The 16,493-nt window shown below is 46.1% G+C and overlaps 1 protein-coding gene across 1 annotated transcript in view; it reads right to left on the reverse strand.

Annotated features, from left to right (window-relative positions):
• Positions 1 to 8,442: 8,442 nt before the first annotated feature.
• Positions 8,443 to 16,493, reverse strand: part of KPNB1 (karyopherin subunit beta 1) — a 35,372-nt gene continuing 27,321 nt past the window's right edge. Inside the window, exons 18-22 of the mRNA XM_032163383.2 lie at positions 15,782 to 15,925; positions 15,558 to 15,663; positions 13,809 to 13,923; positions 13,275 to 13,436; positions 8,443 to 11,568 (exon numbers count right to left, since the gene is read on the reverse strand). Coding sequence (XP_032019274.1) covers position 11,568; positions 13,275 to 13,436; positions 13,809 to 13,923; positions 15,558 to 15,663; positions 15,782 to 15,925 — 528 coding nt within the window. The 3' untranslated portion in view covers positions 8,443 to 11,567. The remainder of the gene's footprint in view (positions 11,569 to 13,274; positions 13,437 to 13,808; positions 13,924 to 15,557; positions 15,664 to 15,781; positions 15,926 to 16,493) is intronic.

Below are 16,493 nucleotides of genomic sequence, written 5' to 3' on the forward strand. Positions count from 1 at the left end.
CATTAGGATTTAGTGCCCTAAAATCCTCCCCCTCCTCCAATCTGGACCTGATCTCATTGCATTCTCCACTTCTAGTTCTGCTGCTCGTACCAGGCAGTTCTGAGAGCAGGGATTATATCCCGTCCATCCTTGTATTCTAAGGTGCCCTGAGGGTTGGTACCTGCTCATTGTATATTTATTTGGCAAAGATTTCTTGAACATCTATTATGTGCTGGGTGCTGAGAATACAGTGCTGAACATGTCTCTGACAGGTATACATGTCTCTTGCGCTCGTGGAGCTTGCAATATGGTAGAGAAGTCAGAAAAATAAAAAGATGAATAAGTAAAACCACTAGAAATTGTGATAAAGGGCCAGGCACAGTGGCTCATGCCTGTAATCCTAGCACTCTGGGGGGCCGAGGCAGGCGGATCACCTGAGGTCAGGACTTTGAGACCAGCCTGACCAACATGGTGAAACCCATCTCTACTAAAAATGCAAAAATAAGCCGGGCATGAAGGTGGGTCCCTGTAATCCCAGCTACTACTTGGGAGGCTGAGGCAGAAGAATTGCTTGAACCCAGGAGGCGGAGGTTGCAGTGAGCCGAGATGACCCCATTGCACTCCAGCCTGGGTGACAAGAGCGAAACTCCATCTCAAAAAGAAAGAAAGGAAAGGAAAGAAAAGAAAAGAGGAAGGGGGGAGGGAGGGAGGGAGAAGAAAGAAAAAGAAAGAAAGAGAAAGAAAGAGAAAGGAAAGAAATTGTGGCCTGCCTGCCATCCGTCCTTCCTTCCTTCCTTCCTTCCTTCCTTCCTTCCTTCCTTCCTTCCTTCCTTCCTTCCTTCCTTCCTTCCATCTTTCTTTCTTTTTTTCTTTTTTCTTCCCTCCGTGGCCCATGCTGGAGTATACTCGACTTGCTGCACACTCCCTGCATCCGGCTCCCGAGATTCTCCTGCCTCGGCCTGCGGGCTGCCTGGGATTGCGGGCGCGCGCCACCACCCCTGCCTGCTTTTTCTCCTTTGGCTGGAGGCGCGGTTTCGCCATGTTGGCCACGCTGCTCTCCAGCTCCTGACCTCGGGTGGTCTGCCCGCCTCGGCCTCCCGAGTTGCTGGGACTGCAGACGGAGTCTCTCTCACTCGGTGCTCCCTGTTGCCCGGGCTGGAGCGCGGTGGCGTGGTCTTGGCTCGCTGCAGCCTCCGCCTCCCAGCCGCCTGCCTTGGCCTCCCAGGGTGCTGGGATTGCAGCCTCTGCCCCGCCGGCCGCCGCTCCGTCTGGGAGGTGAGAAGCGCCTCTGCCCGGCCGCCCCGTCTGGGAGGTGAGGAGCGCCTCTGCCCGGCCGCCCCGTCTGGGAGGTGAGGAGCGCCTCTGCCCGGCCGCCCCGTCTGGGATGTGAGGAGCGCCTCTGCCCGGCCGCCCCGTCTGGGAAGTGAGGAGCACCTCTGCCCGGCCACCCATCGTCTGGGATGTGAGGAGCGCCTCTGCCCAGCCGCCCCATCTGGGAAGAAGTGAGGAGCGTCTCTGCCAGGCCACCCATGGTCTGGGATGTGAGGAGCGCCTCTGCCCAGCCTCCCCGTCTGGGAAGTGAGGAGCACCTCTGCCCGGCCGCCCATCGTCTGGGAAGTGAGGAGTGCCTCTGCCCGGCCGCCCCGTCTGGGATGTGGGGAGCGCCTCTGCCCCACCGCCCCGTCTGGGAAGTGAGGAGCGCCTCTGCCCGGCCGCCGCGTCTGGGAAGTGAGGAGCACCTCTGCGCGGCTGCCCCGTCTGGGAAGTGAGGAGCGCCTCTGCGCGGCCGCCCAGTCTGGGAAGTGGGGAGCTCCTCTGCCCGGCCGCCCCGTCTGGGAGGTCTACCACGGAGGCCAGACGCAACGTGGGGGCTGGACGTGGTGGCTCACGCCTGTAGTCCTAGCACTCTAGGAGTCCGAGGAGAGTTGATCACTTGAGGCTAGGAGTTCGAGACCAGCCTGGCCAACATGGCGGAACATATGAAAAATATAACAGACAAACCAACCAACCAACCCAGCAACAACAAAACGGGTCTACCCTGGAGTCATACTTTAATTTTTTCTATTTTCCTCCCTTTCTGATCCTTTATCCCACTTTCTTTTTCTTCCTCTTCCTTCTCCTTCTTCTTTGTCAAATAGAGGATTGAGTTATTATCATTGATCCATACAAAGTCCCTCTCTCATTTATTTTCTTTAATTCCCACCCCCCATTTCTATTCCCCGTCTTCCCATGTGCAACCCTCCTAATATGTTTGATAGGCATCTTTTTGTTTGTATGTATTTTTAGAAAATGTTTATTGTTTTGTGTGCAAAAAAAATTAATAATAAAACTGGCATGTCTTCAGGAAAAAAAAAAAGAAAGAAAGAAATTGTGATAAAGGATAAAAAGAAACACCAAGGGGCAGCGCTAGAGAAGAATGGGAGGATGGGATCTGCTTCACAGTATTCAGAGAAGGTCTCCTTGATGAGCTCTTACGATGTAATTTTTGTTTTTTTAAAAACAGGGTCTTGGCCGGGCGCGGTGGCTCAAGCCTGTAATCCCAGCACTTTGGGAGGCCGAGGCGGGCGGATCACGAGGTCAGGAGATCGAGACCATCCTGGCTAACACGGTGAAACCCCGTCTCTACTAAAAATGCAAAAAATTAGCCGGGCGTGTTGGCGGGCGCCTGTAGTCCCAGCTACTCGGGAGGCTGAGGCAGGAGAATGGCGTGAGCCCGGGAGGCGGAGCTTGCAGTGAACCAAGATCGCGCCACTGCACTCCAGCCTGGGGGACAGAGCAAGACTCCGTTTCAAAAAAAAAAAAAAAGACAAGGTCTTTCTCTGGCGCCCAGGCTGGAGTGCAGTGGTGCGATCCCGGCTCACTGCAGCTTCGCCCTCCTGGGCTCAGGTGATCCTCCCACCTCAGTCTCCAGGCGGCATGGTGGCTTGCGCCTCAGCTGGGACTACAGGCGCACGCCACAGGCCTGGCTAATTTTTGTATTTTTTGTAGAGACAAGGTTTCACCATGTTGCCCAGGCTGCTCTTGAAATCCTGGGTTCAAGCCATCCACCTGCCTTGGCCTCCCAAAGTGCTGTGATTACAGGCATGAGCCACTGCACCTGGCTAAGCTAAATCTTAAGAGTAAGAAAGTATGTTCTTTGTTGAATGAATAAATAAATGAGGCAGTGTGACTTAAGACTAACTACTTCACTTTTCTATTGGTCTGAATCTCTTTTTTTTTTTTTTTTTTTTTTTTTTAATGAGACGGAGTCTTGCTCTGTCACCCAGGCTGGAGTGCAGTGGCATGGTCTCCGCTTACTGCAAGCTCCACCTCCCAGATTCATGCCATTCTCCTGCGTCAGCCTCCCGAGTAGCTGGGACTACAGGCGCCCGCCACCACGCCTGGCTAATTTTTTGTATTTTTAGTAGAGATGGGGTTTCACCATGTTAGCCAGGATGGTCTCGATCTCCTGACCTCGTGATCCGCCTGCCTCGGCCTCTCAAAGTGCTGGGATTACAGGCGTGAGCCACCGCGCCCAGCAGGTCTGAATCCCTTTTAAGAGCCCCTGGTATTGGCAGGGCTTATCATGGTGGAGACAATAATAGGGGATATGGTGAAGGGGATAGGAGCCACAGTGGGAGGAGAGTGGGGAAAGTGGTGGACAGTGGTCAGGCATGAGTTGTAAAACATTTCTAAATGGCCTTCACAGGTGTGGTAACAGAGGACCCATCTCCAATCGTTAAGGTAGGAGAGACAGTGCAAACGCAGGCCCCCAGAGCCGGCCCTGCCAGTGTTTCCTCCTTGGAAACCACCAGAGAGACTCTCCCACTCCCATGACTCTTGCTCTGGAGGCTGTCTTTCCTGTCCCATTATTGCCTGAAAAGAGTAGGAGGAGGTGACATTAGCAGCCAGTTAAAGAGGCTGAATCAAAATAAAACCCAGATGACTCAAATGGAACCCTGGCGGGCAGGAAAATTCATTAGCCCCATGTGACTGCAGGATCTAGGTGCCACCCTCGCCCTCCAGTTCCAGACCCTAGAAAGTGGGCCATTCACCCACCATGCAAGCATCCTGGGACTCCAACTGCAGCTGCAGGTGTTCCATCAGATCGGAGGGTAGGGCAGTGGTAGAAAGACATTCCTTCACCACGTCCCCAAATTCCTGTGGAGGTAATGCAGAGCCTCTGATTGAATTAGTAGGGTTTGGGAAGGAAGGAATAGAGCGGTTTTTTTTTTGTTTTTTGTTTTTTGTTTTTTTTTGAGACGGAGTTTCACTCTTGTTGCCCAGGCTGGAGTGCAATGGTGCCATCTCAGCTCACCGCAGCCTCCGCCTCCCGGATTCAAGCAATTCTCCTGCCTCAGCCTCCTGAGTAGCTGGGATTACAGGCATGCGCCACCATGCCTGGCTAATTTTGTATTTTTAGTAGAGATGGGGTTTCTCCATGTTGGTCAGGCTGGTCTCAAACTCCCAACCTAAGATGATCTGCCCGCTTCGGCCTCCCAAAGTGCTGGGATTACAGACGTGAGCCACCACGCCCAGATGTTGTTTTTTATAATTCCACATGTGCTTCATTTTTCTCCAGCCACGTTCATTTCTGCTATCTCCCAAACAGAATTTCTAAAGTTATATTGAATTATTGAATATTGACTATCCATCAGAATGTGAGCTCCACAGGAAGATTTTGTTTGCTTATCCACTGCTATATCCCCAGTGTCTCCTGGCACGTAAACAGTTGTTTGGTAAGTGCAGTAGCACAATCACATCTCGCTGCAGACTTGATCGCCTGGGCCCAAGTGATCCTCCTGCCTCATCCTCCCACCATGCCTGGCTAATGTGTTTTTTTGTTTTTGAGATGGAGTTTCGCTCTTGTCGTCCAGGCTGGAGTACAATGGCGCGACCTCAGCTCACTGCAACCTCCACCTCCCAGGTTCAAGTGATTCTCCTGCCTTGGCCTCCTGAGTAGCTGGGATTATAGGCATGTGCCATCACACCCAGCTAATTTTGTATTTTTAGTAGAGACGGGGTTTCACCATGTTGGTCAAGCTGGTCTCGAACTCCTGACCTCAGGTGGGCCACCTACCTGCCCCGGCCTCCCAAAGTGCTGGGATTACAGGCTTGAGCCACCGCGCCCGGCCTGGTTTTTTTTTTTTTTTGAGACAGAATCTTGCTTTGTTGCCCGGGCTGGAGTGCAGTGGTGCAATCTCAGCTCACTGCAACCTCCGCCTCCCGGGTTCAAGCGATTTTTCTGCCTCAGCCTCCTGAGTAGCTGAGACTACAGGCATGCAGCACCATGCCTGGCTAATTTTTATATTATTAGTAGAGATGGGGTTTCACCATGTTGACCAGGCTGGTCTCAAACTCCTGACCTCAGGTGATCCACCTGCCTCAGCCTCCCAAAGTGCTGGGATTACAGGTGTGAGCCACCACGCCCAGCCTAATGTTTTTTATTATTTGTAGAGACAAGGCTAATGTTTTTTATTATTTGTAGAGACAAGGTCTTGCTATGTTGCCCAGGCTGGTCTCCAACTTCTAGGCGATCCTCCCACCTCGGCCTCCCAAAGTGCTGGGATTACAGGCATACACCGCGCCTGGCCAGTAGTAGTTGATTGGTTAATCAATGTGAGTTCAAGGTCCTGTGCTAAAAACTTTGTATGCATTATCTTTCATCGGGATCCCTGTTTTACAGGAGGAAATCGAGAATCAGAAGAGTTGGAGAATTTGTCCAAGGTCATACTCAAAAGACCAAAATATTTTGAAGGGCAGTGCCCAGAACATAGCAGGCATTGCTCATTGCTATGAAGAGCTTATTCACACAGAACCATTTGTGAACTCTTTCCTTCAGAAATGGTGACAGGCTGCCCCTCTGCATCCAGAGCTAATGCCATATGCCAAAGCTGAGATGTACTTTCCTTTCAGACAAAAAGGTACATTTCACACTGAGGACAGCTCAGCTTGGTAACCTGTGGCCAAGGAGCACCTGGGAGAGGGAACAGCTCAGGCTTTGAAGGCCTCCTGCCTGTGCTGTGCATGGAATCAGCTGACAAAGCTGGGGTAATTCAGATGTGGAGCTTACTCAGCAGCCTAGTGGCCTTTTTGGCTACCGAGCACCAACAACCACCCCTCCCCCAGCCCTGGTTCCCAAAAGCTTCCAGCTGAGAGAGAAAACGGAGCAGAAGTGCAGGGAGATGGTTTGGTTCAAACTCCAATTGGGAGGGAAGCTGATCACACACACATTCAAACTCCAATTAGAAGAGAAACTGATCTCACACACACATACTCAATTAAGAGCCTGGCAGTTGCCAAAGGTTAATAATGGAACTTATTGTAGAATTAAGACAAAATGGCTTTGCTATTGAATTCCAAAAACTCAACCAGGGTTCTCTCTGATTGGTAACCACAGCTCATTTACAACACTGGCACACAATGTAGGCTAGAGGTATAAATCCAGGTCAGGACTGCTTGCTAGCCTGCATGACTTTGGGCAAGGTTCTTAGCCTGTTCCCATTTCCTCCTGTAAAATAGGAATAAAATGGTGCCTTCCTTATAGTGTTGACAAACTTTATTACTCTATGAAAGAACTTATTACAGGCCTAGCATCTTGTAAGTACATAAAAAGAACATCATGTAAATAATGACTATTCACTAATCCTGTTCCCATTCCATCAGTTAATCCAAGGTTGAGAAGTTAGCCTGAAGTCATCCAGCAGATGAGCTAGAAGTCTTCTGTGGCCCTGCCATTCCCAGGTTTCTGGATGCTCTGCCCTTCAAAGGCTAAATGATGCCATCACAGGAACTCTGTGAACTCTACTATGTCATTAGTTTAACAAATATTTATCAAAAGTCTACTATGTCAGGTGCCGTCTCAGCTGAGCATACTAAGACAGCCAAGGTCACTGCATTAGGGAACTTACGTTATAGCGGGGGAAACTGGCAACAAATAAACAACGAAATTAAAATATACTTTTAGATAGTGCTGGGAAGGAAATGGATGGCATATCCTAAGTATGTGTAATATGGACCTTTGTTTTTTTATCACTAAGAGGCTTATACATCTGTCCAGGGCAAATGTGTAAAGCCTTGATTTGACAGACCTGGCTCTGAATTCTGGCTCTAAGTGACCTTGGTCTGACGAGTCAATCTTTCTGCCCTTCCTTCCTCATCAGTAAAACAGGAATACTGACTAAGGCTGTTCTACAAGTTAAAACATAAAATCTCAGTGTTTACCATTTTTCACTTCAGGTGGGCCAAGCTGGGACCTTGGAGGCCAGGTGGAACTGCAGGCTTGCACTGTACGTTGAGTGTTTGTATTGGGACCAGGTATACGGTAATGGGGTTTCTTGTGGGAGCAGTTGCTCCTTCTCTGCCATTTGATGAACTAATTGTATTCTTTTCTCAAATCTCACCTTCAGTGGAGAAATGTTCTCAGTGAATCATTGCTGTTCAGGACTTAATGCAGTCTGGTAAAAATTTACTCTCTATAACTCAGTAACCTCCAAATTGGATTTAGAAATACTAGAACTTCTATTTATCATACAATTGCTTTTCACTATTTTTGTGTCTTATGATTACACAATATGTGGTTATAGTAGTCCAAGTATGTTTTTTTTTTTTTTTTTTGAGACGGAGTCTTGCTATGTCCCCCAGGCTGGAGTGCAGTGGCACGATCTCGGCTCGCTGCAAGCTCCGCCTCCCGGGTTCACGCCATTCTCCTGCCTCAGCCTCCCGAATAGCTGGGACTACAGGTGCCCGCCAACACGCCCGGCTAATTTTTTTTTGTATTTTTAGTAGAGACGGGGTTTCACCGTGTTAGCCAGGATGGTCTCGATCTCCTGACCTCGTGATCTGCCCGCCTCGGCCTCCCAAAGTGCTGGGATTACAGGCTTGAGCCACCGCGCCCAGCCCCAAGTATGTTATTTATAAACACATGGGGTATGCATGATCAAAGTTTACTAACACGGTGTACAATCAGAAAAGAGAGTCTACAGCCCTTATTTTGCTTAACTAAGAAAGGGTGTATTTCCATGAACTAGCCTGCAGGCACCACTATGCTAATAAGCAGCAGGGTTAAGAAAAGGGCCTAGTCTCCTAAATCTCAAACTAGTGTTCTAAGTTTCTTGGGGGGGGAAAAATGCAAGTAGAAATAAAATACGTGATGAAAACTAAGTGAAAGGCCAACTTTTGGATGATCCATTAGACACATCATTAGCTTGAGAAATAGGCACAAAACAGAGGACAATCTCTGCTACTGCTTCAAACTCCAAACACGAAACGTCCTCCATGCATACTTTTTCCTTACCTCATTTGTAGGACACTTTCATCTATATCACATTACACTATGTAGAGTCCATTTCAAGATGTGTGTCCCTCCTTTTCCCCACACACGTACATACACAAACACCTCTCACCACACATTCTGACTTTCAAACCATTTCACCTCCATGGAAGTGACACCATTTGGGACAAAAAAAAAAAGGCAACAAGATGTTGAAAATAAAAATAAAGCGGACTTTATTTAGAAGATAAAGGTGGTGGTTATTGGTTTTGGTTAATCGAATTGGGCTCAAGTGTTTTACAGGTCTTAAATGCCATCAGACTGGCATGCCAAGGGCATTCTGAATGCCAATTACAGATTGAAGTTGTTTCAAAAACCAAGGTGCTATCAAAAGCTGATGGAGTTTGGATTTTTCTTAAAGTCAGACTAACACACTTCTTAAATATTTGTAAGAGTAAATAGATTGCTTGGTTCTGAAAGTTAAAACACTACGCTGAGCAATTCTCCTTCTCCACAAGTCCCTAAGGCAATATTACAGTTGCCTCTGACACAAGAAGTCTAACATTTCAACAGAGCGGGGCTGAGCAGAACCGGGAAAAATGAAAAGCAAAGTTAATAAATGTAATTGATATAGGCAGCTGCCACTTGTGGCAAACCAAAGCCTAGTCCGACGCCCATTTTCTTCACATTTGCACTGACATCTTCCCAAGCAGACGGTAATTACATTCTTGAAGGAATGTGCCAAGACTAGGGTGGGGAAGGCCCAGACAGTGAGTGAACAGAATGCATTTTGCATCCAGTTGCCTTAGGTGGTATAACTGATTTAAGGTCAAATACCCAGACTATGGAAAATCCACTAGCAAAAGCTTAACTAGAAAAGAGGAGGATTAAATGCATAACCAGTGCAGAGTAACTGCAAGGCACCAAGACCACATCCAACCAGCCCATTTTCCTCCTCTCCACCACTGAATGGATCTGGGAGAAAGCATTAGTAACAGCACTCATCAACTGCTTCCCTGGAACAAAACATGACAAAACACACGGAAGGTTTTTTCATTATGGTTCTCGGTGTACTTTATTCTCCTGCTGTCTAGCTAAGCAGCCCACACAGGACAGAAATGGGTAGCACTGAGGAATGATCAGATTTTTTTTCTATCCCCAATATTTCTGCCCCCTCCCTAAGCCCTGACCCAACCCTATCTAATAATCAGGAATGGTTAGTACATCATTCTGTCTCTCAAAGAACAACTGAAATGGAAACAAGGCATTAGAGGATCAGGCCTCTTCTTAATAGGGCTTAGGAGCTGGTATAAGCTCTTTATTCACAATGGAGCGTCTCTCCTTCAAATACCTGGATTTTTTTTTTTTTTTTTTGTACACTGGTTCATAGATCGGCACTTGACTTTGAACCTGGCACCAAAAGGCACAATATCTGATACCCTGTACAAGAGCTATTAGAGATGCTGCCATATGGATGGGCAAAACTGAGCCAATCCCACTTATGAATGGAAGGCTTGGACATGGAAGGGAAGATTTAAACAAGGAGTTGGGAGAAAAACACAAGCCCATACTTTTTGCTAGAGTGGAAATGAAAGTGGGAATGAGGGTCTTGTTTTTAGTCCTCTAAGGACCAGGAAGCAATTTTAAAACTTCCTTGGTTTTTCTGAAAGCAGCATATTCAAAATGCCAGCAAAAACTCCTAACAACTGCAAAACCAAAAGAGGATCAAAGCTCACCAACATCCCTTCTTATTGCTGAAAGACTCTAAAATTCAGGATGCCCTGTTCCCTTGTAAAAGGGAAAATAATTAAGTCTGATTTATGGTAATCATACCACATCACACCTCTAAAAAAATATTAAAGTGTGTGACCAGGGGACGTTTTACACCATTTTATTAACCTTCAACTTCAGTGGAAAAATAAAACCTTTTTCAAGTGCCATTTTCATCACAAGAGTTCTAGTTAGTGTGTTTGTGCATTCACACACACACTTTTGTTTTTGGTTGGTAGGTTGGTTGGTTTTGAAGTGCAGCAAGAGACCAATACCGCATTGTAGTCAATCAAATAAAAGAACAGAAGGCCAAGCAGTTTCCAAATGGTTATTTTATCAGATTGTTTGAACATTTAATTTATCCTGTTTGCAATCCAAAATAGTTACCTGAAGTTTGCTGTTTTGTGTGTATGTGTGTGTTTACTTTTACTGTATATTTATTTTTCTAAACTCTTTGGCACAATTTTCTCGGGGCGTTCAGACTGCCACAATACAAGTCAGGAGAGGGCGTTTTCTTTGTGCTGCCAATTCTGATCATTTAAATTTTGGTTTGTTTGGGTTTGTGACTCTTTTGTTTTTGAAGTCTGCGTTATTTGTAACAATTGTACTTATTATTTTTCTATATCCTCTAACGCCAGAGTTTTCTTTTTCTCCCCCCTCCCCCCCACTTCTACATTCACAGTTGAACCATATTATTAGGAAAGGCGCCTTGATGAAAAGATCAGGATAGGAGCTCTGACCATTCGTCAGTGTTTTCCCTAGAGTAAAAAAAAAAACAAAAAACAAAACCAAAAAAACAAAAAACAAAAACAAAACCTAAAGAGCGTCTTTCCTGTGTGTGTGTGTGGTTTTTTTTTTTTTTTTTTTTTTTTTTACATCTCTTGTGCTGCATCAGTAGACAGAACTTCGGTTAGTTTTATGAAATGCAACATCTAACCCCTTGTTTTCTGGGAAAAAGAAACTGCAATGACTTGAAGTTGAGAATGTGGATACCGCCTCACTCACACACACTCATTCTCAGACTGTAAAAAATCCCTCACCCTCCTTCTAGCCGGCAAGCATACAGTACCATGTGGCAAAGGTACAGCGAAGGTGGGCTTGAGACCCAGGCTCCATCTTTCTCCTCAGTAGCAAAGGCCAGGCTGCCTTTTACAACAAAGCACCACAGCTGAACCCAGTCCCTCCTCCTCACCCAAACCAGGCATTCCACTAGGCACCGGCCAAAAGACAGAAAAGCTACTTCTATCTAGCCTCTCCTGGGAAGAGATAGCTTTCTTTCTTTCTTTTTTTTAAATAAGTAACTCCATTGTTTTTCTCTTTTCCAATATGGCCGATGTTATGGTTTTCTACGAAGTCAGTGCTTACTTAGCTCACTAACAGCGCTGCTGTTGGCGGCTGCGGCTGCTGCTGTGGCAGGATTTTCAATGTGGTGTGTTTTCAAGCCTCACTCACTCATCCTCTCATTCCCAAACATTCAGCATCCGTGCACACTCCTCACTTCCAGGTTTTTCAAAAGATTGGAGATTTCCAGTGGGGGTCCTCAGGTTATCATCCCAATGGTAACAGATCTGAAAACAGATGGAAAAAAAGGTCTATCTTTGAGATCACATATACCCAACAGAGCCAGTAATGCTGACTCCTACAATTACATGCTCCTAGGCCTGAGTGGAATTTGTCAACATTTCAAGGATTGACACTCTCTTCTTGCCCTATGTGCCATTGACCCGCTCTTATTAACACCTACATCAGAGGGTGGGAGGGAAACTCAAAGAGCCGATTTTACTGAGATCTGTGGAGTAAGATAACTAATTAAGAGGGAAAGAAATTAAAACTATATTTCAGTCTGGGTGCAGTGGCTCAAGCCTATAATCTCAGCACTTTGGGAGGCCAAGGAGGGAGAACTCCTTGAGGCCAGGAGTTCAAAACCAGCCTGGGCAACAGGAGACCTTGTCTCTAAAAATAAAAAAAAATTAGCCAGTCATGGAGGTGCTTGCCTGCAGTCCCAACCACCTGGGAGGCTGAGGCAGGAGGACCACTTAAGCCCCCGAGCTGGAGGCTTCTATGAGGTATGATTGTACCACTGCACTCCAGCCTGGGTGACAGAGGAGACTGTGTCTCCAAACAAAATTGCATTTCAAAGTAGGAGCTGAGGCCTGGTGTGGTAGTGCACACCTGGGAGGCCGAGAAAGGTGGACACCTGAGGTCAGGACCAGTCTGGCCAACGTGGTGAAAACCTGTCTCTACTTAAAAAAAAAAAAAGCCTATAATTCCAGCAATTTAGGAGGCTGAGGTGGATGGATCACCTAAAGTCAGGAGTTCAAGACCAGCCTGGCCAACATGGTGAAACCCCATCTTTACTAAAAATACAAAAACTGGGCCAGGCATGGTAGCTCACGCCTGTAATCCCAGTACTTTGGGAGGCCGAGGTGGGTGGATCACGAGGTCAGGAGGTCAAGACCAGCCTGGCCAAGATGGTGAAATCCCGTTTCTACTAAAAATACAAAAAAATTAGCCAAGTGTGGTGGTGGTGGGGCACCTGTAATCCCAGCTACTCAGGAGGCTGGCTGAGGCAAAGAGTTGCTTGAACCCGGGAGGCAGAGGTTGCAATACGCTGAGATCGCACCACTGCACTCCAGCCTGGGCGACAGAGTGAGACTGTCTCCAAAAAAAAAAAAAAAAAAAAAGAAAGAAGAAAAGAAAAGAAAAGAAAAAAAGAAAATTAGTTGGGTGTGGTGGCATGTGACTGTAATCCTAGCTACTCGGAAGGCTGAGACAGGAGAATTGCTCAAACCTAGGAGGCGGCAGTTGCAGTGAACTGAGATTGTGCCATTGCACTCCAGCTAGGGCAACAGTGAGACTGTCTCAAAAAGAAAAAACACACACACACACAACAACATTTGACTTTGGAAATCTTCTCTAGAGCTAGGCAACGTCTAAAAGCACTGCTGTAAAGAAAGAATAGGGCATGAGGAAAGGAATAGAAAACAGAAGAGAATTAGGGGGAAATGACATTACTGATGATTTTATTAGGACCCAAAATACTCTGGGAATTTCGGTTAATTCCAGTTTTAAAAGTTCTGCTCTCCATCATTATGAGGAGTCAAACATTTGGCTCAAGGAAAAACTGAGGTTGCCTGACTCAGAAGCACCTACATGGGAAAAAGTACAAACAAAAAAAATGCCAGAAGGCAGTGCTTGCCAGAACGGCCTAAAGAAAACATACCTCCCTCCTCCAGGAAGTAGAAGAAAGAGGACAGTGGAGGCAAGATCTTACCAAGCTTGGTTCTTCAGTTTCCTCAGTTCTTTTGTTGCCCATGTAGCAAGGGTTTTTGCTTTGTTAGTCTTCGATCTCCGCCCTTCAGTTAACAATTCATGGATCATTGGCCTAGCTTCTACTAATTTCAGTACATCCTTCCCAAATGCTGTACATAAGTCCCTGTGCAAAACAAACACAGCTGAGAATGAGCTCCTAGCCCCATACCAGTATCATGTTTTGAGCCTTCCAAACCAGTGCTATGGGTTTCTTAGCAAATTTCAAAGATAAAGAAAACCCTCAGTAGAGGTCACTAGACAGAGGCAATTGTTGACCAACATCAGAGTTTAATGGGGTATAATATAGAGACTTGAGGGTCTGGAATAAACTATCATGTGAACACTAAAAACAGGACATGAAGGGTTCAATAAAGAAATCTCTGTGCCAAAGAAGTGAATTGTTGCCATCCGCGATACTCTCAAAACTCCTTACTCCATGTTTTTTCATTTTCCGTGAGAGGTTCTATTCAGCTCTTAGAAGCAGGGTATAACTTACCCTATTAGTCCAGCAGCACAAGCTACTACTCCATCTGTATGATCCTCATCTCCAGCAATGTGGTCAATGAAAGACAGAATAAATTCTACTCTGGGTTGTACCAGCATCACATCCGCTATAAAAGAGAGAGAAGGTATTGGTCAGGTGTGGTGGCTCACGCCTGTAAACCCGGCACCTTGGGAGGCCGAGGCGGGTGGATCACGAGGTCAGAAGATCGAGACCATCCTGGCTAACACGGTGAAACCTCGTCTCTACTAGAAATACAAAAAAATTAGCCAGGCGTGGTGGCGGGCGCCTGTAGTCCCAGCTACTCAGGAGGCTGAGGCAGGAGAATGGCGTGAACCCAGGAGGCAGAGCTTGCAGTGAGCCGAGATTGCACCACTGCACTCCAGCCTAGGCGACAGAGCGAGACTCCATCTCAAAAAAAAATAAAAATAAAAATAAAAAAATAAAAAAGAAAAGAAAAAGAGAGAAGGTCTGATGCAGCTGTCCCTCATACGGCAGGACTACATCCTTTTTCAAAATTTCCAACTATTATACCCCTATCATACAAGGTCCAAGCTGGATAACTAGATGCATATAGTTATATCAAATTATTCTTCCTTTGATTAATGTGTCATTCCTCAAGTCGACAGAAGAGACAAATATTCCTCTTCCTATAGGCAAATATAGAAGAAACAAATTTAACTTTTTCCTGAGCTAATGATACCAAGGGGGGTGAAGTAAAAAAATTTCCCCAATCAGCAACAAGTAATGGGAATTCTGACTCTCCAATCCTCCAATTTAGCTTGTGGGGATGGGAAAGGGGTAGGCGACCTGCCACTCATGGTTGATACAGGAAGCATTTATGTTGGGTTTCTTCCCCCCAGTATTTTTGCTGAATCCCATTCCCTTGCAATACTCAAGAAATATAAGAAAAAGAAGGAGAGGGCTGGGTGCAGTGGCTCACGCCTGAAATCCCATCACTTTGGGAGCCCAAGGTGGGAGACTGCCTGAGCTCAGGAGTTCGAGAGCAGCCTGCAAAACATGGTGAAATCCTATCTCTACTAAAATACAAAAAAAAAAAAAAAAAAAAAATTAGCTGGGCATGGTGGTGTGTGCCTGTAGTCCCAGCTACTCAGGAAGCTGAGGCGTTAAGAATCACTTGAACCCAGGAGGTGAAGACTGCAGTGAGCCATGATCGCTCCGCTGCACTCCAGCTTGGGTGATAGAGTGAGGCTGTCTCCAAAAAATAAAAATAAAATAAAATAAATAAAAAAGACTGGGCACAGTGGCTCAAGCCTGTAATCCCAGCACTTTGGGAGACCAAGGCGGGCGGATCACTTGAGGTCAGGAGTTCAAGACCAGCCTGACCAACAAGGTGAAAGCCTGCCTCTACTAAAAATGTAAAAATTAGCCAGGCACAGTGGCAGATGCCTATAGTTCCAGCTACTCAGGAGGCTGAGGCAGGAGAACTGCTTGAACTTGAGAGGTGGAGGCTGCAGTGAGCCGAGATTGCACCACTGCACTCCAGCCTGGGCAACAGAGTGAGACTCCATCTCAAAACAAAAAAAAGAAAGAAGCAGAGCAAAAACAATAGTCTACAGTTTTCCCCAAGCCACTCTCTTCATTAAGGCACTGCTCCCCCTTCTCCCAGCCTTTAAGCAACAGGCGCTAGGTTCACAAGCGAGCTACAGAATGACAGACATAGCCCATTTGGCTAAGTGCACATTGGCCAGCAGACGAAGGGAACTGGGATGTATACTCAACGGTGTACGTTCTCCTGATCCCCCTTTAATCCCTGGACGATTCCGGTATAGGCTTCCAAGCAGCTTTCCCTTAGCTCATTCAGATAATCCACCATGTCATAGTCTGACTGTAAGACACAAAGAACAGAACCTACATCATACTGATCACTTTTAGCTGCATGTTTGTCAATAGTCCCTCCAATTAGAGCTAGACTTAAAGAACAGCCAAGATAGCTTTAAGCTTACCTTGTCCACCTGGGCTTGGGAGGCCTGCTGAAGAGTATTCAATACAACCTCTAAGTATTTTTTAAACTCTCCACCAATAGCAAGGGCAATATCACCAAACACTGACAGAATCTGCGGCTTCACAGACCTGTGGACGTTCTCATTCTGACAAGGAACAAAAGGAAAAGTGAATTAAGTCAAAGCTTGTTTGATCCAAAGATCCACGAAAATTTCATTTCTAACAAGCAACTATTGATTTTAAATATTTGGATGGTCCTTTATAGCTTACAAAACCTTTCCCATTTGCACCTCACATCAACTCTAAGAAGCTAGCCCAGGTATCGGTATTCCCACTTTACACATGAGGAGACTGACTTAAGAATCAAGTGACTTGTCTGAGAACACACATGTATAATAATTAACGATGGCTATCTCTGGAGAGAGGTATAATATACAAATGGTCCCCTGCTCATGATGGTTTGATGATTTTTCCACTTTACAATGTGTTTATTGGGACCTAACTCCATCATAAGTCAAGGAACAACTGTATTTACTTTTCCTTTGCATTTTACTGTTTTGTTTAAAAAATCTCTAATATAGCACACATTCCTTTAACTTTACAATCTTTCTTCAGAATCATCTGTGAAATGAACAACTCCCCTCTTCATAAGCCCAAAGCCAATGTTCTAGAAACTTACAGCTCCCTGTCACTGATTTTTTTTTTTTTTTTTTT

The sequence above is a fragment of the Hylobates moloch genome, unplaced genomic scaffold (genome assembly GCF_009828535.3).
Source record: "Hylobates moloch isolate HMO894 unplaced genomic scaffold, HMol_V3 SCAFFOLD_10, whole genome shotgun sequence".
NCBI classification, from domain to species: domain Eukaryota; kingdom Metazoa; phylum Chordata; class Mammalia; order Primates; family Hylobatidae; genus Hylobates; species Hylobates moloch.